The sequence below is a fragment of the Cyanistes caeruleus genome, chromosome 5, assembly GCF_971803275.1.
Source record: "Cyanistes caeruleus chromosome 5, bCyaCae1.hap1.1, whole genome shotgun sequence".
NCBI classification, from domain to species: Eukaryota; Metazoa; Chordata; class Aves; order Passeriformes; family Paridae; genus Cyanistes; species Cyanistes caeruleus.
The window spans coordinates 42,465,164-42,488,251 of NC_141705.1; the positions used below are offsets into that span (position 1 = coordinate 42,465,164).

At 37.2% G+C, this 23,088-nt stretch overlaps 1 protein-coding gene across 5 annotated transcripts in view; it reads left to right on the forward strand.

Moving 5' to 3' along the window:
• Positions 1–23,088, forward strand: part of DCHS2 (dachsous cadherin-related 2) — a 135,629-nt gene that overhangs the window by 79,779 nt on the left and 32,762 nt on the right. For all 5 annotated transcript variants that reach the window (XM_086891251.1, XM_086891252.1, XM_086891248.1 and 2 more), the window contains exons 10-18: positions 403–642; positions 4,589–4,723; positions 4,964–5,173; positions 6,396–7,253; positions 11,979–12,086; positions 14,833–15,044; positions 16,489–16,640; positions 19,451–19,581; positions 21,053–21,339. In XM_086891251.1, coding sequence (XP_086747377.1) covers positions 403–642; positions 4,589–4,723; positions 4,964–5,173; positions 6,396–7,253; positions 11,979–12,086; positions 14,833–15,044; positions 16,489–16,640; positions 19,451–19,581; positions 21,053–21,339 — 2,333 coding nt within the window. The remainder of the gene's footprint in view (positions 1–402; positions 643–4,588; positions 4,724–4,963; positions 5,174–6,395; positions 7,254–11,978; positions 12,087–14,832; positions 15,045–16,488; positions 16,641–19,450; positions 19,582–21,052; positions 21,340–23,088) is intronic.

The window sequence follows — 23,088 nt, forward strand, 5'->3', positions numbered from 1 at the left end:
ACCTTAATAGTTGTAATATTTTCTGGTTCTTATTCTGATTTTGAATCCATTACATGATGCAGCTGACACTGATTTATAGAGCTCCTAACTGCATAACTTATGTGCAAAAGAAGGCAAACATTTCAGTTAAATAAAGTTAAAAAGTTTAAGCCCAAAGTTAAGTAATAAGCAGTGTCTGAGATTCACTTGAATTTTCCATTAATCCAAATTTCCCTGGATGCCAAAGGCAGTATTTCTGGGCTAATTAGCACTGTAGAGGGAATCACAGGTAATGAATGACTGCAAAGTCTGGATACCTTGCAGCAGTGATGGTAATGCTGCATTGAAGCTGTGAGTGCTGGAACAGCTAGGATCTTAACCTGGAGCAGGATACTTTTCTAAAACCTTTTTTCTTTAAATTAGGACTCTTAACTACAGCCCAGTTTCTAGACCATGAGGTTCAGGAGCGCTACAGTTTGACACTCATAGCTCTTGATGATGGCAGCCCAGCTCTCTCTGCCACACAAGTTCTAACCGTCGTCGTTCTTGATGTGAACGATGAGACACCAATATTTCTGAAGCAACTTTATGAGACTGCTGTTCATGAAAACCGAGATCCAGGGGAGTTTGTCGTAAGAGTGGAGGCTGTGGACCAAGATGCAGGTAATTTGTGTCCTTTTGCTAGTTATTTACTTGTGGACCATAGTACACCAACCCAAGCTTTATGCCTTGTGTGTACAGCTGTTGTGCTTTTCCCAAGGTAATGTATAACTTTTGAGTTTAAAAATACGAGTTTTGGTTCAGAATCTCAGCCTTTAATTGGAGCTTGGAGGTATTGTGACTTGCACTCTGGGATAGCTTCAGCTCTGATGAGTATATTAAATGTAAAATGTGCTCTTGAGTGACACAGCATACTATAGGTTTCATGTGAAGAAAGCCAACATACTCTGGTTATAAATCAGGGAAGAATATTCAACTCCAAGTTAATATCTGAACATTTTGTCGCTCTTAATCAGAGCATTTTGGATAGTTTTAAAGCAGCTCACTAGTCAAGAGTCATGGTTTTGTAAGAACCGGCAAATATGCACTCATCTCTTCTGACCAGAGAGGGGCACTGTCATCCAAGATTTTCCAGCTTGTTGAGCTGTGAAGGCATAGTGGAAGCTGTTCCGGGTTTAAGTAGGCCTTTACATGCTAAAGAGTCTTAATGCATTGCTTTTCAAAAATACACAGAATGTATGAATAAGATGTGGGTATGGTTCATCTCCTCAGTGAATCACATGTAAGGACTAAACCTGAGAAAGTCTGCTAAGCAATAAAAAATTCCCTCCAGTTCTTTGATTACCTGTTCTTTTGAGGTGTCCAAAATGCACAGCATATGATGTTACAGATAGTCCATATGCTGGAGCAGTTATACAAGGTCTGTGTGATAAATAATAAAATCTGGAAAGAGTTAAATATTACAATACTGCAGTCTTTGGCCCAAGGGTAGTCTCAACTCTGTGAATGACTTAATTTTAACTGTAGGTTCACTTTCTATACTTTCTTTAGAACTGTGTAAGACTATGCTATCCTAAAAGCAGATAATGGAATTTGTTAGCAAAATAATCTTCTGTATTCAGTAAGATTTGTAATTTTAATGTAGAGCACATGTTGATTACAAAAGGCTGATGTGAGCTCAATAGAGGTATTATATAGAAAAGACATTTCCCCACAAGTATGTAAAGTATTTAGAAATTAGGAATGGGTAGGTATTCCTGTCTGTTAGAATCTCCATAACAGCTGAGCTGTACTGCAGTCTGCCTCTGTATCTCACTCTTCCAAATATTTTCTTTCTTTTGTGTGTCACAAAAAAGGTGATACTTGAAGAAAGGTTTGGAAGATAAAGGAGACAACTGAGAATTTGCTTGAATTCTTCCTTTTCCATCCCTTGCATTTTTTCATATCTTGTGGGAAATACAGCAGAAAGGAAATTTCCAGAGCAGTTAGTGGGAGGGCGTTGGGGTGGCTTGGCAGGGTGGAGAGGAAGGGCATTCCAAGTATACTGGGTGGCACAGTGTGTGCCTGCCTGTGCAGACACTTTGGGCTGGAGCACTGTTGTGGCTGATGATTCCTTCCTGCTATTATTTGTAAGTACAATTTCCAGTAACCACAGTCCTTCTGTTGAGTCTTTTTCTCACATTTGCATGATCTGGCCCCATGGCATTGGTGTGTAATAGTCTTGTTTCAAATTAGTATTGAAATGATGTTCATAATGTAAGAAAATGTGATTTATATAGGAATCATATAAATATAATGCTACTCACTTTTCTTATGTTATTGGAACACAATTTTTGAGTAAGATGACTCCTGTCAAGGTGTTCTTTTTTTTGCTTTCACATCATATATTTATTTTTACACTCTTCAAATTGCAGTTCACATCCCAGTAATATTTGCATAGTGTCAGTGGAGCACTTTCTCTCATCACACTTTTTTATTCACTTCGTATGTTCCCTGAGTCACCACTGGGAGGAACCAGTCGTTATCAACCTTTTGTTTTATTTTTCCTTTCTACTTTATTCTCTGTGACTGGAAGGGGGTCTTTTTGGGGGGAAATCACAAGTAAAATTTCTGACTTTGGAATGGTTTTCTTTCACATGAATATTCCTGAAACCTTTTGTTCCGCTACCTCCCCCCTGCACATTACGACACCTGCACTTACTACATCTCTATGTTGCTTGACTTTGGGAGCCTTTAGTGAGCCCTCCATGCTCTCACCCCCACCCAGCTGCTATCTGACAGCTCAACATCACTAAGTAGAGTGTAAAATATGTTAACGTTGGAAAACATGCATGTTGGAAAAATAAGCATGGGAAAGCAAAGATTCCAGCAGCCTATTTAAGGTAGGTCAGGGTTTTTTCTTGAGGTAAGTCTTAGCAGAAGAACTGGACCAGCATTTGGTAAGGTCTCTTTTCAAGCTGATATGCACCTCTGTCGTTCAGTAGTTCTGTCTGGAGCCTTAGGAGAAAAATCTTTAAAGGTTAATAGGAACCATTGACTTGGAGTTATGAGACAAGGCTTACTGCCAGTCATTAGACATTACTGTAAAGTCCTATAAAGATGTGACTTGCATCTGGATTTGGGGCAGGGGGGACATTTTTTGTTTCAGTTTGTAATTTCAGCCCCTAAAATGTGACCAGTGCTACTGAAAAATTAAACAGCAGGTTGGATTGAGTGCATATGTGTTAGCTGCTGTGCTGTGGTGCGGTGTGTGTGCTGTGCCTCCTCTTTTGGGCAGACTGTGCAGCTTTTCCCTAATGCTACCTTACACTCCTAGCAGTTGGGATATGGGAAAGGAGTCAGTAAATGCTTGGTAAATAAATGTGGTTAAGATGTCACACATCTGTGTTCTTTAAGGGTTAAAACTTTTAACTTCAGCATTGTGTGAGTAGTCAGCTTGGATGGCACCCATGTTTTTTCAGAGCTGGTTGTGAATAGTGTCCATTGTGGAACCTGCCAGAGAAGGCACTGGGTTGAATGCACTGAGTTGAAGCAGCTCAATTGCAGGAAGCAAGAAGCTAATAGTATTAGACCTGCAGTTTTGTGTCTCTTTTTTCCCCATCTGTAGCATACTGGTGATAAAGGATAGATAAATGCAGGCAAATTTTAAAATTTAGTTGAATGTTATCTGATATGGGCAGATCAGAGAAATATATATTAGTAACCTAAGACTTTGAAGACATTCACATTGATTGTCCTCACTGATGTGATTTTTCTTCCTTCTGTAAAGATGAAAGGATTTCTGTAAGTCATTTTTCCTCCTGCTGTGTATTGTATGAATATGTCCCTCCCTTGACTTAGTTTAGGTGTGCATGCATTTACAGAAGTAATTCTCTGAATCAGATTTCAGTAGCACTGTCAACCACTTAATAAAGCTATTCAAAGGCAAATAAAGTGTAGTATGTTAAAGACTGTAGGCTCTGTTTCTTCTCTCATTTGGGTGTTTCTCCATCAACTCCAATGCAGATTGTCTTGTGCTTGACTGCAGCAGATGAGAACAGGCAGGCAGTGTTTGACATTGAATAGGAGTTCTCATATGACTAGAAGTGTCATGTCATTTTCCAGGGGTACCAACTGTCCCTGCCCTACTGAAGGACTAATTCTGGGTGGGAAAAACACAGAATGGGTGAATGGAATGTAGGAAAATTTTCAAAAAAATAAGGGCACAGTAGTCCCTTTGGGTATAACATAAGATTAAGCTCACTAAAGGTAATAAGTGTGATGGAGATGACATTATACTTTCCTTGGGAGGATGTTGAAACTATAAGAAGTATGAAAGGAATTATCTTATAACCATAATAGGAAAGAATGTTCAGTCTCATTTCCTGTTCAGCTAAGATGGGCAACTTTGAAAGAAAGGTTTCTAAAAGCTTGTACAGTTTTAGTCTATTTCCTAGAGAAAGATGGGAAGGCTAATATTCCTTCACTATATACATTTAGTAGGTCTAATCAGGAAGTGTATGGAATTGTCATTCAGAAGAACTTGGAGGGAGAAGAAAGAGACAAATAAATACACCTGAATGTGAGGAGAATTGCTGTGTTTTACTGAGACTTCCATTCTGTTTTAAAGGGCTGAATTCCTTGCTTCAGTATGAAATCTTACCAGGAGCTGGTTATGAGAAATTCAAAATGAACTCGGTCAGTGGAGAACTTGTAACAGCTGCATCACTGGACAGGGAAACTCAGGAGGTTTTCAGTATTAAAGGTAGGAGTGTAAAATATCTATGAATGCCTCTAGAGTGGGAAGTGAGAGTGACTGAGGTGTTACTATCAGCATTACTTCTTTCATGCCTTCTGAATTAGATGCAAGTGGGAAGATCTTCCAGTACAGAAGAGCATATGCTTTTTGCATAGCACAAATAACTCTCCTACTCTGATATTAAAGAAATCTATTGTTACACCCACAACCACTGGATGATATTTGCTTTCTTTTTATTGATTTTAGTTTTGGTTCGGGACAGTGGAACCCCGTCGCTGTCAAGCACAGTGACAGTAATCTGCACAGTACTGGATGAAAATGATCACTCTCCCACATTTCTTCTTCCTCCCTCTGAGATCTTTATTCCAGAGAACCAACAGCCTTCTGTTGTTTACATTATCCGGGCTGTAGATATGGATGCTGGCAAGAATGGAGCTCTAAGATATAAAATAATTGGTAAGTTACATTTCATCATTTTGTTTGTATAAATCAGGGAATTTATAAACAGCAGCATCCAAGTTTTAGACTAGTTTTGACTTTACCAAGCTTCCCTAGCTCTCATCTTGTCTACATGCTTCTTTAATGTGGAAAAGAGAGGAGATCTTTCACCCTTTTGTCAGCACTAATAAGCATCTCCCAGGCATACTTTCATTCTGCTTTCTAGATTTGAAATAGTGCAGAAGAGAAAAACAAAAGAAATAACCAAATGCTGGAACGAGACATTAATCATGAAGGCATAATTTTGTCCTTTTTGTTATAGTTGTAGAAGTCTGTATGTAAATATGCCCATGAAAATATACCCAAGAATTAATTGAATTTTATTTAATGCTATTTATTGAATTCTATTTCATGAGAGCTTCTTTCACCCAGCAATTAGTAATGTCATACTTGGCTTCCATCTTGCCAAACTCTCCCTGTGTCCACTATGCCAGTGTAAGCTCCATAGCTGTTCAAGACCTCCTGTAGTATCTTTGGGCACATGCAAGTTTGCTGTGCTTACTTTGGTTTATGGCTCTTAGCAATAGCTCAAATGGAGGCAGAGAGCTACTGTGGTATAAACCAACATACTTTTCTTTGAAAAAGCAGTTATGAATTCCTTTCTAGGTTTTAATGTTGTGATCTTCTATGACATTTAATTTAGTTACCTTTGGTCTTTCTACATGTTATAAAGTATGTATGCTGTTCACTGTTACTAAAAATGCTGACTTTTCAGTTGACTGCTTTATATTTATTCCCAGTGCCCCCAAATCACGACCTTGCACAACTCTTGAATTCCCAGAGATAGGTTTGTAGAAGAGAACGAGGAACAAGCAATTACAATTGACAGCAATGCTTTATAGAATGGAAGGTTAAGGTTGGGAAGAGGTCGCTTCACATAGCAGCATAGATGCATGAGCTTTTATAAGGTGGGCTGGTTTGGGGAAAAAAAAGAGATGCATTTATCCAAATAGCCAGTCTGTAAATTGAATTCTGCATTTGCTCTCATTGCCATTCACTGATTTAAATGAAATACAGGTTTTAATTTGTATGAGAAACAAAATATATGAAAGACATGTGAGCACACCAGCTGTATGAGCAATTGGACCTTGTTATTGCAATTAGCATTGAGCATTCACAAGGGGTTCTTTTTTAAAAGTAGTTGTTTGTGATCATTCCATTTTTTTTATGCGTTTGAAAGGTGGAAATGTTGGAGAGTACTTCACACTAAATAACACGTCAGGAAAGCTGCTGTTCACTCGTAGCTTAGACAGAGAAGATATCAGCAATTTCACTCTTGTAATTGAGTGCCATGACCTAGGCAGTCCCTCGAGAAGCTCCACTGCACAGCTCTATCTAACAGTATTGGATGAAAATGACCACAGCCCGTTGTTTGCAAAGACCCGCTATCAAATCTCTGTGACAGAAGACCTGGAGGAAGGCTCAGCCATCCTGGACCTCTCTGCTTCTGATGAAGATGCTGGCCTAAATGGTGAAGTTATGTACTCCCTCATTGATGACACCTATGGAGCATTTGCAATTGACAGTGTCACAGGATCCATCATTACTACAAAGGCGCTGGACCGGGAGACCAAGTCCCAGTACACGTTTAGGGCTGTGGCAAGTGACCGTAGCACCCATTTTCCAAGGAGCACCACTGTCAGTGTTGTGGTGCATGTTGATGATGTCAATGACAACGATCCCATTTTTTTGCAGAATCCTGTCAGGGTCTTTGTTCCTGCTGAAACTGCTGTGAATGAGACAGTAGCCACTGTGAGAGCAGAGGATGTGGATCTGGGATCAAATGGAGCTATTGTTTTTAATTTGATGATGGCAGAAACTATATTTCAGATCGATATGAAGACAGGTGACATCATTCTTCGGGAGCCCTTGGCTACCAAGGACTTCAGTATGCAGCTGCTAGTGACAGCTTCAGATCAAGGCATCGCACCTCGAACAGCTACAGCTGTGGTCATTATCTTTACAGAAGAGCAAGAGGAGGTGATCTCATTCAGCTGCAGCCTGTACGAAGCAAGTGTGCCTGAGAACAGTGCAGCAGGTGGGTATGAAATCCTTCTTCTTGGAGTCACCAATCTCTCTTCCTTTTGGAATGATGTAATGAATAGTATAGGGAAACTTTTATTTTCTGTGCAGTAGCAGGGAAAAGTTAATGTGGATGTAGTCAATACCCGTTTGCCCCTTTCCAGTCCACCAGCATGAAAAAGATGTAATGGAGGAGGCATTGTCTAATCATCAGTGGGTTCATTCATTTAGCAAAATCGCTGTAATGATGGGTGGGCAGCATTTACTTGCTGTTTCACTGCACACACACACTTGTGTTTCAGTGCACACAAGCTCAGATGAGTTGAGTGTTGGGAACCAGTTGCAACCTGGTGTGTCTTGTTTTCACAATACCCTTCACAAACTGTAGTAGCTTTCAGAAATACCTTACTGAAGTTTTGGGCTTTGCAGAAGAAGGAGAAAGAGGAGTAGGATGGGATAGAGAAGGTCAGAGGCTATTGGTACATGGTCACTTGGACAGGCTTGTAGTCTCTCTCTAGGTAGAGACTGCATTATGGAATGCTACCTATAGACAAACCAGCTTCAGTCACAAGGTGCTTACAGATTTATTTGGATTCATTCTGGGTATTGATGAGAATTACTGCTCTATTTTTTATCATTCAAAGAACCTTGGTAGTTATTCCTCCAGCCAATTAAATGTGGTATCTTCTCCTGCATCAGGGATTGATTTTGTTTGTCCTGGTTAGGAATGCCTTTCACATATTTCTGTCCACAATTCTCACTATTTAATTGGCCAGATGCATTTAGAGATCTGACTTGCACTATATTCTCAATTCAAACAGGTTATGAGATTCACCTTGAACAATTCAAACTTCCCTCAGTAAAACAAAAGCAGTGTTCCTTTATATCCTAAGGATTTTGTGACACTAGGGAACTCACAGATCTTGAGTAACAGCCTGTGTATTGGATTATGAATCAGTAAATAAGAAATGTGTTAGTAATTTTGGAAAATCAATCAATATTCTTGGATGATTGCAAACAGAAGAGAGAATGATGGGTGAAGATGGCTGTTGCAGTAATTACTGCTGTGGTTATTCAGCCATTCTTTCCTCTGTGCTTGTTTGGGACTACAAGCCAAATTTTCAAATTGTTACATTTAATGAAAGAAAATAAAGATGAGAGATGCATGGCAGTAGATAAACTGTTCTGATCCTAGATTTTTTTTTAAGTGTAGATGTGTTCCTGGGTCAGGCTAGAAAAGCCAGCCTGAAATTACAGAAATGCCCCAAGGAACCGTGGTATCAGAATGCCATTGTGTTTTGCCATTCAATCTATAGAAATGTAATTAAGATTCAATTTAAGTTGTTTTGATTAAAGGAAATTTAGCAAAGCTTCAGGGTAAACAGAAGGGTTTGATCACAAAATGTTAGTTTGTGTTTAATAATACTTATATTTGCTAAGAAGATCAAATTATTTTAAGAATATAAGAGATTTTACCAAATACTAATACTGTTTGTCTATGTTTATACTATTTTCCTTTTTTCATAAGCATAAATAAATATCAAATATTTTACATTTCAGTGGGGAAGAAAAGCATGATTGTAATTAAAATTCTCATAGAAGTTAGCTTATAGGATAGAAGTGATCCTGGGACCCCTATGAATGTGAATAGTACCAGTGTATTCAGTCCAGGGAAGATTTATATTACATACTGATTATTTGTAGAACTGGTATTAATAAATGTGGCTTCTCTTCATAGTTTTATTTCTGCCTTAACTGATGGAGGGGAAAAACACTACGTTTATTTTAAAAAGAATAAAAAATGTGAATAATATAAACAAAAAAAAACCAAAGCCAAGAGTCCTTTGTTTTAATTTAGTCTAAACCCATCAAATGGGTAAGTGCCTCAAGAACTGGTCCTTGTGGTCACATTTTTCTTTAAGTGTTTGACCTCCAAGTTTAATAACCTTCAGAAAACCCCATTTTTCTACTTTTTTTGTTTAATATTGAATATTTAATGTCTTTAAATATTATAAACTGTATTACAGCAGGCACTTAGAAGCTAATCAATAAATAATCAAGTGATCACTGTGCTCTTCAGAGGGTAAGAAACCTTTATTACTTACCCAGCTTTTAGTTGAATGGTTGTTTGCATAACAACCTCCTTGGAAACAGATTCACTGATAAAACTTCTTGACTCCTCTATTTTTTTATAAGATATCAAATATGTAGCCCTTTATTCTTGAAATCACAGAATCACAAAAGGGGTGAGGTTGGAAGGGACCAAAAGGGGCACCTTGTCCCACCTCCCTGCTCAAGCAGGGTCATCACAGAGCACATGGCACAGGATTGTGTCCAGATGGTTCTTGAATCATTGTCTCTGTGCTCTGCTTTTCCTTTCATGGCAATTAAGAGGTCTGAAGAAATAGTGGCAGGGATGAAGACAGGTTAGATGGCAGAGGACAGGGAAAAGAGACTGCTACAGTGGGTACTGAAGAAAGAAGAAAATGCTGCCGTGATACAGAAGCTCAGTGTGGTGCTGGTGTTAGGACATATGTATAAAAAAAACCTCATATGTATAAAACATATATGTCCTAACACAAAATTCAGCAAATGTTTTGGAGATGATTTGGCCAGGTAGGCAAATTCTGTTCACTCTGACATGTTTGAATTTTGAGTCTGCAGGCATAATGTTGGGATCTACACTGTATAAAACAGTTTGAGATACTTCCATATGCAGTGAGACTGTCTGTGATCAAACTGAAAAAAAAACTAGATCTACATATTTTACATCACTCTTCATGCCTTCAATATTTTTAACTAATTCAGAGGTCAATTTCAAGTATTTCAAGCCAATCTGACTGCTTTCTGCTTTGCACCTGATCTCCCAGCTGCCTTGCTCTATCTTCAGTGGTGATCTCAGTCTCGATGTGTTTTGCAGAGACAAAGATCCCTTTCCCTAATTTTTCTTTGTTAAGAGCTGCATAATGTGACTTCTGCTTTAGACCACATGTGAATTGCATGATTGAAATAGTGAGTTTTAGCAGATGGACATTTTCTGTTGCTCTTTATCTGTATAGGGCCTGTTTATGTCACAACAGACTACACTTTGGTCATATTTTTTTGACAATGAACTGCAAAAACTCAGTTTGGAGGAATAGTTTTCTGTGAAAGGTATCAGAACACAAGAGATTTGTTCTCTGCTAAAAAGAAGTTGTAAACAATTCTATCTGCATGAAAAATGTGGAGCTTAAAGGATTAGGATATGAGGACTCAGAACAAGAGTTTATTAACCTAACCTCTGAAAAACAAGGATACAAGTAGAAATGCTGCTGCATCCTTTATTTCTGGTAGTTTTTCTTCTTAAACGCCCAGGCAAACAAACAAACAAAAAGATGCAGACAGTGTTAAAAGGTAAGTAGGGATATTCTTCAGACCTTGGGTTTTTTTCTTATCTTTAACTCTGCTTTGAGGATGCTGTGAATGATTGTCCTTGCAATTCTCTGTAGCAAATAGAAGTTGCTTGGCAGTGAAAAATTCAACCTACAGTCCCTTATTTTAGTTCCTAAAAAACTGTAGCTCAGCATTCATAGATCTGTCTTTACATACTGGACAGATGGATGTTGATTCCAGAGCTTTTCTAGTACATATCTTACAAGTGTATTGACAAGTATAGAAAATCACATGTCAAAATTGGCATACTTTTGCTTTTGACTGACAGATTTTGAGAGAAAATAACAAACCCTTAGTAGAAAAATTCTGGTTTTTAAAAAGTAATATGTAACTGCTAAAATAAAAAAGCATCAGATCATTGCAATAGTAATGTTTCCTCTCATTTTTTATACTAAAGTCTTTAACTGTGGCATCCAGGAGACTGACTATGAGCAGTATGTCCCTTGTGACATAATAAAATAACTAGTTGCCTCTAGTGCTGTTTGAAAGAGCTCAGGTTGCCTCATTCCACCACAGTTGCATGGAATTAGTTACAATTTAATTAAATAATTAAAAAAATTAAAATCAATGGCCATATATGCTAGACAATTTCCTAGGTCACTTGAAAAGAATAATTATTTGGAGGTTTTGATAATGCCTTTTAAATTTGCTATATTTTTGTTAAATGTGATGATTCTGAGAAGGGTAATTTATTCAGTTCCACGCTTTCCCTTTTATTTTATTCTAAACAGAATTTTTATTTCATATCTCCTGCATTCTATATTAAATTATTGGTCATTTAATTGAATTTGGATTCCATGTGAATTGACACATAGCTCTGCACATAGTTTAATATTTTCTTTCTCTTTGTCTAAAGGTGGCTAATTAAAATTCTGAAGGATATTTAATTTAAGGTACTGTTCAAAAACTCAAATTGAATCCTGATAAATGGAGAAAAAAATAAACTCTTTCTGTTCATTTGTGGGTGACATGATGCACCAAAACAAAAATTAGATATGACTTCAGGTAAGAGAGAACTCCAATGAGTCCTGTGAGTTTGCAATTAGGAAAAGTTAAATCTCATCATTTTATTCAGGCAGGTAAAGTTGTTATCAGATGTGTAATTTACTGAGGAAGGAGGAGTAGACAGATCTTTGTCTGTGAATTTGTAAGATAGGAAAAAAAATGGAGGATTACTCTGTCTACTAAACTAATGGATGAGCACCTAACCTAGTACATAGTTGTGCATCTGCTGTTAATACCAGTACTATAAAATTAGAACAAAACCTTCTAGGGTGGGCATGATGAAAATGTCTTATTGCTTCCATAGGTACATCACTTCTAACAGTAGAAGCTTATGAACACAGATTTACAGGAGAAGACATAAAATACAGCATCTTTGGTGATCAGGAAATATTCTCCATACATCCTGCTACAGGTACATTTTATAATTTTTTTCAAGTGTCTATGTGTACTTTGGAACATTAACAAGTTCCTACCACATGAACAAGGGCTTGATATCTTAGGATTTCTCCCTAGTAGTAATTCTGTTACAATGAGCAGGTCATCAGTAAATCCAGGCACTGTTGTAAACTTGAGGTAAAAAGAAATTGAACACCAGTATACTTGTTTAAAACACTCAGTTCTGATTTACTATTGATCACCAGGTGCTGGGAGTTGATAAACTACTGCTTTGTGATCCAAGCTGACATTCCATTTTGTTTCTCATCATACAGTTTCCCAAAACTCAATGAACAAAATCCTTCAAAACACGGCTAATGTAGAAGCATTAGACTCTTGTTGATTTTGATGCTTCAGGCAAGCATTAACACATTTTAAAGCCAAGTCTGTTTATTTTTTTGTGATTATATTTGTGTTCTGCAGCAGTTTTTACCTGCTCTTCAGTTAGGAATTCCAAGTGCAGGAGAGTGGGGTGTTCCCTGTGTACATTTACATGTTCTTCTCTAGGGCTGGTAAGAGAGCACAGCTACTCCGGTTACCTCTCAGCTGCTAAACATCTGCTATAAGTTTGCCTTCTAAATAGCTGCAGTCTCTCTCTCTTCTTGGGATGGTATATAGACAGTGTAGCACATAGCAGTTTTCCTCAGAAACAGTGTAAATAGTTGGTACCCTTAATAAATAGCTTTATCCCTGAGTTTCTGAAGGCTTTAACCTCTGATTATCCTGATGTCTCAAGGCATCAAATGGCATACCACTGAAATAATTTTTTTTAGATGAGGGGCGCTTGAAGTGCATAGTTTTGATTTTCAGGTCCTTCTTATTTCAATGACATAAAACTAGAGAGATTAGCCTTAAAGAGCATCTTAAAACCAGACAGTTTTTTTTTTGCTGAGGAAGTGAATATTCTCCAGTATCACCTTCAAAAAAAAAAAAAAAAGAAAAAAGAAAATTTAAATGGGATTTTCACTTTTTTTATCAAGCTTGGCTGAAAAATGGTTACATGACACTTTGAAGAGTCTCATAAGCACTCTTCACAAACAGGAGTGGAATTTCTATAGCAGTGAATGTGTCACAAGTCTTCTTTTGAGACATTTGATCCATTGTGGTTTCTTCTGTTTCCTTTCCTCTGAAGCCTTTCTTCTGTTTCTTAGAAAGCATTAATTGAAGTTCAACCTTTAAGGACTTCTTAAGAGCAGTGCTTACATTAGCATAATTTTGACACCAGTAATTCTCTACCCATTGCTTCTACTGCAGAAGTATTTTGAGCTGTGCCAATGCCCTGTCTGTAAAAGGGGTTCTGAACAGAAGGTGTGCTCTATTTCCCTTTTCAAGTACTGATGTTAATTAACCATGCTTTGGAGAAGACTTTTCTACCATTTTAACTTTTTATTATACTGCAGAATTGTAGAAAGTAGAGTAGGAGGTGACTCAGACATGAACTAGTCTGCCCTCCAATGCAGGAGGGGGATCAATTGTGCCAAAATCTGACAGACATTTGTACTGTCCTTAAAAATCCATCAGGGACAGTGATTCTGCAAACTCTCTCAAAAGTCTGTGAAAGTCTTTCCAGTTGAAAAGTTTCTATTTATATTTATCTGAATTTTTGCTGAAATGTTTTAAACTTAATACTTCTTAGTCTAGTAAGAGTTGACATAAGACAAAGCCAACCCCTCTATTATTGACATATTTGAAGACTATTACCCTGTTTTTTCTTCAAGTGCACTTCCTAAGAATGATCATCTCTGGTTTTTTCACATGTTCCTCCTGGTGGGGTACACTAGGGTGGTGTACCTTAAACTTAATTATTTGTTTGATGCTACACTAGAGCCTTTCAGTTTGCTCTGTGTCATCTGGAAGTGTATTTCTTCTGTCACTGTCTGTTTTCTTTTCTCTGTAAACAGAATGTGATATTTTTAAGTGTTGTGCTGAAAATAAATCACCTTTGAAATATTTATGTTCAAGATGCATGTCTGCAAACATTAGTTAATGTTTGTTTTTCCTAGAAAATAAAAATTAAAAAGCACTAGTTTGGAGAGCCACAGTTGATGCATTCTTATGATAGCCCAAGTTTGGGATAACAAGATTGAATGACGTCATTACTGAAAAGTCCATGCAAAACTGGATTTGAATTCTAATGAAAATTAGATGTAATGGAGAATTATGAGTATGTTCCTAGAACATTGGAACAATGACTATGGATTTCCAAGGACATTTCATGTTTGATGTGGAGGTGGCCAGGCCAGTTGTTCTTGTCATCTCAATAAGTCTCAGTATTTGTTTATTTTTGATAGAATAGCAGCTGAGGGGAGGGGGCTTCCTGCGGCTGGATGTGGATTTTAATGAGAGGGTGGATGTAGCCACTGTCAGATGAGGGACAAGTGTCTCTTCCGACATGGCTGTCTCACTGTCATGTGCTGAGGAGGAAACATCATGCAGACAATTGGTCTCTATTCCTCTGCTAGTAAATTGGCTTAGTTTTAGAAATTTGCCAGTGTAGTGGTGGTTGGTGAAAGCTTAGCTATCCAAGATTTATTCAGTAACTAGCATGTTGGGGTGATGGTAGGGAGAAAAAGGACACAACAGCGAGCTTACTGGAATTCTGTCATGTGTTCAATAGCGGTGACCATATATGTCAGGAATTTCATAACTACCTTTGTGCATGTTTTTTCTGAATGTGTCACATCTTAAGATTTTTTTTTGTTGTTGTTGTTGTAAAAAACCAGGCACAATCACAGTAAAAGAGCCGAAGTACCTTGATTATGAAGTTAAGCATAAAATACATCTTACAGTTGTGGCTGAAAATAGCTTCAATGCAGTGTACTGTGGAGTGACAGTTTTGATCCAAGATATGAATGACAATGCACCTAAATTTGAGCAAAGCTATTACAAAGCATCGGTATGGGAAGGCCAGAGTCCTAAAAGAGACATCATACAGGTGAGTAGAATTATATCTTCCCAAGCACAGTGCTGTAGTTAAAAAGAAGTTTGGCTGATCTGTTCATCACTACAATCCTGCTACGTCTGTTCTGGACCACTCGGTCTTGAAAACTGGAAGTGAGGTTCTTGGTGTTGCTGCTACTCTGCTTGAATATCTAAAATATTAAATGATTTTTTTTCTAGACCACATTTCAGATCAGATCATTCATTCAATAACTGTTCACCTGGAATATAAATTCTCTTTTTGAAATAAATTCTGTTACTATCTTCACACAATTGAAAAATACCATTCAGATTTGTGGTTCTGGTTACAATATAGGCTGGGTCTTGTATTAATGTCTCTACTGAAAGGACTATAGAAATAAGAAGAATACTTTCTACTTATCAGCCTAGTAGAGGCAAACCCAATGTTGAGTTTAAAATCTGATGCCTAAAGAGCAGCTTGTCTTAATTTAAATGTGCAAACACTTCTTCCTCTGAATGGATCCATTCTCACAAAATGTTTCCAGCTGGCCATGTTAGAGCAAAAGAAGACATCAGTTGAACTAGAAGAACATACAATTTCCTCAGTACATGTTCTTGCATTGCAAGTCAGGTCACGGTGAGGGTCATGTTAGGTACTAAAGATATTCCCTCTCTAGAGAATAAATAAATGAAAAAGCTACAAATGCCTTCTGGGCAAAGTGATTAGAAACTGATGGACATTGTATTTAGAGAAACATATGTCCAGGAATGGAGAAAAATCAAAAGGCAGTCAAGCCAGATGTGTAATCAAAATTTTATGACAGAATACATTCTGTTTCCTTTATTCATTCTGACTGGTTGCCTCTACTATGTTTTGGATCCCAGACTCATTATAATGCTTGTTCAGCAACCAAAAAAAATACAAAGATGACTTTTCAAAGAGTTAGAGGACTCTGAGAAACCTGTTCACTGCTGCTGAATATTCCTTATTCTGTTGGCAAATCTTTACAGATTACCTCTGCCCTTTTTACATTTTCTGTTTGGTATTTTAAAAAGGTAATTAAGGAACTATTCCATGAAAACTCTGAAAGCTTAATAGTTCAATTATTTTATCCTTTATCTGTTTGTATAGCAGCAGTACTATAAAGGTCAGTCCTGTACCACTGAGAAAGCGCATATTTATGTGCTCAACAGGGAGAGCATTCTAATAGAAGAGTAATAGTAAAATGATTACATTCAGCCCTAATGCTTTATGTAGCTGAATTTCAAATTACTCATTCATGTGCAGCCCATTGCAGTTCATGAGCAGATTTTGTGACCTTACATGACACTCAAGCTGGGGACAAAGATGATGAATTATTTAAATATGTGCAGTTGAAAAGAAAGTAATCAGAAATATCTGACTTTAGTATAAGGGTTTTCTTTCTGAAATCACATTCTACTGTTTTTAATTAAAACTCAGGTTTGCTCACAAACAGGTATTTGCAACTGACCTTGACAGTGGGCTGAATGGAGAAACTGAATTCTCAATTTTATCTGGAAATGAAAATGCAACATTTCTAATTGATTCGGCACGAGGAATTCTAGCAACTAATACAGGCCTAGATTATGAAAACACTCCATCTTACAGGTTTGTATGCAAGCTTCTAATAAAAATGTATTATTTTTGTCCAGTCTATTTTTGTCTTGAGAATATTCATGTTACATATTTCATAGTTTCCTGTTGATATCCATTACCCACAGAACCTGGGTGCAAGCCAGACAGCACTGAGAACAGCACTAAAGCTGCCCATCTGTACTTTAGATTCTTGTGTACTTTTCAAATTTAGAGAAAGAAATATAGTCTAGTTAATCAATGACAACACTTACTGATATAAGTGTGATTATTCACTATAGGAATAATGACAGTTCCTGGTTTTCAGTTTATTAATAATTGTACATCCATTCCCTCTTGGGAAATGTTCTTTATAAAGACACAGTGGAAACACTCAAATCAAATCCAAGAAATAGCGATATGTTCTCATTTTTAATTGGTCAATAGTTCAAAGTTTCTACTCAATCATATGATAGAGTCTCTTTTTAAACTGTTTCCATCTATAACCTGTCTTGCACTAAGTATTAATTTTTTCCTGTTTTTCAGAAACTCTGAGTAAATGCGGTCAAGTGGACATGACAATTTTTCTTTATAGGTCATGCCATAGTTGGAATTAGAAAACAAATAAATAATGCCTTGAAGAGAAAATGTGAATATGCAGATTCATTAATAGACCCATTTTATGTACTGAAATCTCCACAAAAAGTATTATTTCTGTGTATGTGTCACTAGAAATTACTTTTTTTTTTTTCCATCTGGTTGTGGTATCAGTTAAAATATTTTCAAGTTTTCCTGTCCTGTGGGACCTCAAAGTTCTAAACATCCAATGTGAATTCTTATCAATGAGAATAACTTGTAGAAAACCACGTCCAAGAAGATTGACAGAGTATGTGGGGTTTTTTTTGATATGCGGCTGATTTATAATAATGGCACCAAAATACTTTTAATGTACAGGACACTTAATTTGGAGGGTTTTTTTCTTTTTTTCACTGAATCAAAAACATCAATTCTGATTTTCAAAAATTTAAATAGCATAATACATTTTATTTTTAACTAGTACACCTGGAATTAGTCCTTCAGATGAAGGGTGTTTAATGTTAGTGAAATGTTGAGCATGGGAGCATAATAATTCTCATATCTCTCTTTAACTGGTAGCCTGATTAATTTCAGTATCTATGTTTGAATTCTAGACTTTGAGTTTGACAGTTTGTTCAGGGAATCTGTAGCTTCATTTTCCTTCTCTCTGAGTTCGTAATCTGTGAAAACTGAATAGCAAAAGCAGCTTTCAAAACTGTTTTCCTGTTTGATTTCAAAATGTTACTGTTGGTTTTCTCCAACTTGCATGGAGTTGTTTATATATCTGAATTGAACGTTTTCATCCCCAGAAGTTCTAAGTTCCTTACAACAGGGCTTATAATGAAAGTGTTGACAGAACCTTAATTTTAATGCCTTGGCTAAGATGTTTTTATGAGTGGGTTTTTTTCCTGAAACCTTAGAAAGTGATTATTTTTAGTAAAATATTTCCATATGTATACCATACCAATATTCAATGTAGAAAAAATACACTTTCTATATGGAATTATGCATGGTCACTGATTGAATACAAGCCTGCAATTTAAGTTTTCTTCTGTCAGATCAGAAACCACAAGGATACCCAGAGTAGAGCTGGTGTGGTTAAGGAATGGAAATGCTGCAAGCCACAGCTTGTGTTACAGCCTCGGTATTCCATACTGTCAAGTGAACTTTTAGGAAGTAATATCTATTTGACACTTCTTAATTGTTAGTTAGAAGAAAGAGGGAGAAATAAAGTGTTTAGAAGACCTTCAGGGAGGCAAAAAAAAAAAAATATGGCGCAACATGAAAACACTTGTTAATGCATACAACATTTGAAATGCTCAGTGTTGACCTGTATATCCTTTAGCATAGCTCATTTTTCCCTTTTTTCCTTTTTTTTCTTTTTTAAGATAACCTGTTGAGTTAGATTTAATTTTGCATTCCCTTCTGGAATCTTCCCTACTGGGAAGTGTTAAAGTCTTCCAAATAATCTCAGTTTATGTTTGCTTTTTATTGTTCATAAAGTGCTTCCCACAAAGAGTAAACCTTTTATCCATGTTTATCATGTTGCTGCTTACCATTTTTTTTGCTGCATTTTTTGTGGAAATGAAAAGGTTGTTTACAGAATTTACAACCATCCTTATGCAGATGTGAAATGGAAGTGTACAGTCAAAACTTTTCTAATCTAACAGAAAGATTCCAATCCCACTAAAATCAGTGGGAACTTTGCCATTATCAAATGGCACATTTATTCAGGGTTTTCACTTTATCACTTGCATTTATAATGTAATAGAAGGGCTACTCTGTGTCTTCAGGCATTCTGGCTGAACTATATTTTGGGTGTTTTTGCATTTTCCAATTTCCACATCCCTTTTGTTCCTTCATAAATAATGAAGAGAGTCAGGTTCCTGCAAATTATAATTTAGTACTTAGGTTTTAATTCCTGCTCTGAATTACCAATGGGAGAACCGTGTCTTATTTGAAAGAGTTGCCTAACCACTTAAATTCAATATGAAATTGGATGAAATGAGTACAGATGAATACTTCTTTCTCTTTGTGCGATTTTACCATTCTTTTGCCATATAGAATCTCCTGGACTTCTTTCCTGCAAAGCCAAAAAGTAAAACTGTGCACAGTCAGCCTTACAGAAAGAAAGATGGAATTCCAGGCTTGCAATGAGGAACAGAAATGGCTAATCTTTTTGGGTTTAAAACTTCCCCTGCTTGTAATAGTGGTGGATGATTCAGTGATTTCTGATCAAAAGTGACAATTAGTGCCTCCTTTAATTGTAGGTTGGTTGTACAAGCTGCTGATAAAGGAAACCCCAGACTCTCTGCTACAAGTATTGTGAGGATACAAGTGTTAGATGTTAATGACAACGCTCCAGTTGTCCAACCACTAGGTGAAGTGAAGGTCCCAGAAAGTAAGTGTGAAAGTACAGCTAAGTTTTGTTAAGGCTAGGAATTCTCAGATAATGATTTAGTGTTTTTGGTGATTTGTGTAACCAAACAACTGTAATAAAAATTATAATGGATAGTATTAACCTGAAGTATCAAAGCAAATTGTGATCTGCTTTTATTCTCAGAGACATTATTTTTAATCTTTAGACTCTGTGTTTAAGAATAGTTTGGAATTAAACTATAGGCAATTCAGGAGGGAAAAAATCTGCAGAAATAAAACTTTAATCTGTTCATTTTCAGTATCGTACCCTTCACGTCTTCAATTTCTGCTCTTGTCCAATAAAAATGTCTGGTGTTAAAACCACTATTTCTAGAAATGAGACATTTTGAGCTTCATTGTGGTGAAAGAAATGCTTACTGTAAATTTGAATGAAGTGTTAATCAGACTCTATAGCTAGATCCAGTTGTTGTTCATTAAGAGAGGGACTCAGGACCTACTGAGTTCTCATCCCAGCATACATCTTGTATGTTGTGTGACATTAGCTCAACATCTGCACATTGAGTCTGTAATTTTCAAATACAGGCATTGAACATGTGAATGCATTAAGATACACAGCAGAAAAATTATAAACATCAGTGCTCCTGTTAACAAAAGATATTAAGTTTATCTTTTCTGATGTTTTAGTCTTTCCTAAATTTACCTGCCACAGGTAATGACAAGTATAGAATTCATAGATGGAGAGCAACTGTAAACTACTGGTTACTTAATTAGACTTTTGTATTCTGTTTAAAAACACTTTATTTAGGACATGGCAACGTATTTTTGAGTCTTCATGCCCCAGGCATGCAAATGAGAAATGCTTTAGCTTCTGTTAGTTCCAGGCTTTGTAAAATGATCACTAATAGTTTCAGTTTGAAATCTCTGGTACTGTCAAACTGGCCCATGACAAAAGCTGTCTGTATCCAGTTTCTCAATCTCATAGGATTATACCTTGATTTCTTCATATTTTTGTGCTGCGTAGGTCTGTCTGAAAGCCTTGTTTCTCTCTAGTGGCCTTCTCCTTCGGAAAAGTTCCAGAATTGCATTTGCTGGTGCTACACAGATCTGGGTCTTTACCTTAGTTAAATATTCTTGTGGCATTGTTCAGTAAATACATGTCACCTAAATGCTTGTGGAAAACCATGTAAGTTCCTGTTACTGGTGAAGAAACTGTTATGATTACACTGGATCTGGGAAAGTCTAAAGAAAACCCAAATTAAAATTTGGATCCAGTACATGCCTTTGAAGAAATACACTACTGTTTCCGTAGCTTTTCTTGTGATTTTGTGATTCTTGGGATATTGTGGTTATTGTAAATCACAAAGTTTAAATATATCAAAAGCTATACAGAAAGATTAAATATATCCAAATCCAGTATTACAAAATAAGCAAAATCTTCAGAAAGTGTAACATTATCTTTTAACTCTGACTTATTCTCAAATTTATTGTTTCAGATGCCCTGCCTGGTTTTATAGTGACTCAAGTGTCAGCAAGTGATGCAGACTCCAGGCCAGCACTGCAGTTTGGTTTTATTTATGATACTAGTCCTGAAATGAAATTTTCCATAGATCAATACACTGGTGTCATTATAGTGGTGGAACCATTAGATTTTGAAGAAACTGCTGTGTATACACTGCATATCGTAGTTTCAGATTCTGTGCATCAAACAGAAGCAGAACTCACCATCCTTGTTTTGGATATCAATGATAACCCTCCGGTGTTTACTCAAGATTTTTATCAGGTAGGAACATGGCAAATGGACAATTAGCATGTGGTATCTTTCCATATAGGATGATAAATAGTAGGAGTGCTTGTTCCTATTTGTCTTAAAATGCATGTGAACACTGATAGGAAAGGTCTCTGCAAACTATTGTGGAGCAGAAAGAGACCAGAGCTCTTCTAGGGACCTCCAGCCCTTTCCTAAGAATTCTGCTAAAAAGACTGAGGAAACTGTTCAGTTTCAATGTTTGTGGTTTGTCTTCAGAAGGCAATTGGTGTGAATGCTAACTGTATTCCATAAACCATGCATTTATCACTAGGAGTTACTGGACACAATCCAGTCTAGTCTGGGGAGCAGAGTCCAGTGTTCAGAGTTTTTTCTTCTGAGAGAATGCTAAACAAGTTGGTACCTTTATACTGGCCCTGTTACTATGCTTTAATTTCTTCATTTTCAGTTACACAGCTCCTCAGAGATGTAGCAAATGCCCCTGTGGTAGGTGATGCACATAAAGTTTGCAATGTGTAATGCTGCATTATGACAATGGCACTCACCTAGGGAGTGAAGGATATGAGTTTTGACCTCCCAAGCATCCCCTGGGACCTCTGAGGAGGGTACAGAGCTCAGCTCTTGGCCTCCTGGACAAGCATTTAAACTGCTGTACTGTTGTAGAAGTGAAGTTGTCCAACAGTGAATACAAATCTCTTTTAGTGAATATGAACAGCTGTGGGCCATAGTGAAAAGTAGAGATTAAAGAAAATGGAGCATATATAAAATAGAATCATTGACTCATAGAATAGTTTGGGATGCATGGGGTCTACAAACATCATCTAATCCAAGTGCTGACCACTTTAGGGCTGACCAAAAGCTAAAACATGTTGTTAAGGGCATTGGCTAAATGCCTCTTATACATGGGCAGGCCTGGGGCGTTGACCACCTCTTGAGGAAACCCCTTCCTGTGTTTGACCACCCTTTACATAAATAAATGGTTCTGAATGTCCAGTCTGAGCCTTAATGAAATTGCCACAGGAAAAGTAAGTTGCCAGAGGTTTTTATTCCTTAGGACTTGCTGGTGTGGGGTTAGGCTTGGGCTAAGGCCCAGAAGAGCCTACAGTGTGAGTGTTTCAGCCTGGGGAAGAGAAGGCTCAGACTTACCAATCTGTGTAAATACTAGCATGGGCAAGTAAAGATGGGCAAACCAAGTCTTCTCTCTGGTGTCCAGTGACAGAACAGGAGGCAGTGGGCGTAAATGAACATGCAAGAAATTCCATTCAAACATCAGGAAACGCTTTTTTTTTTAAGATTTTCTTCAAACTCTAACAGCGGCTAAGTATTGGCACAGGTTGTCCAGAGAGGTTGGGGAGTCTCTGTCTCTGGAGATATTCAAAACTCAGCAGTATGCAGTTGTGGGCACCCTGTTTTAGGTGGCCCTACTCTGACCAAGGATTGCACCTTTGTGGTGCCCAATAGCTCTAGGCATTCTGCAATCCTGTGAACTGAGCTGTTTGACTTGGTGGTTTTTGTGTGTGGTAGATGTCCTCAGAGCCAAAAATATGAGGCACCGCAGAAGGCTTGGATTTACTAATGCTCCATTTTTAAGTCTCAGACAGTTTTAGTAAAGAAATAAGTCTAAACATTTAGCTTAGTAAAGAATTTTCAACCTCTGAGCATGTGCAGGCACAGTAGTTTAATTACTTATATACCTCCGGGACAAACTGTAGGCACCTGTGAAACTTTTGTGTGCCTGAATGGACAGAATTTGTGTAAATTTCC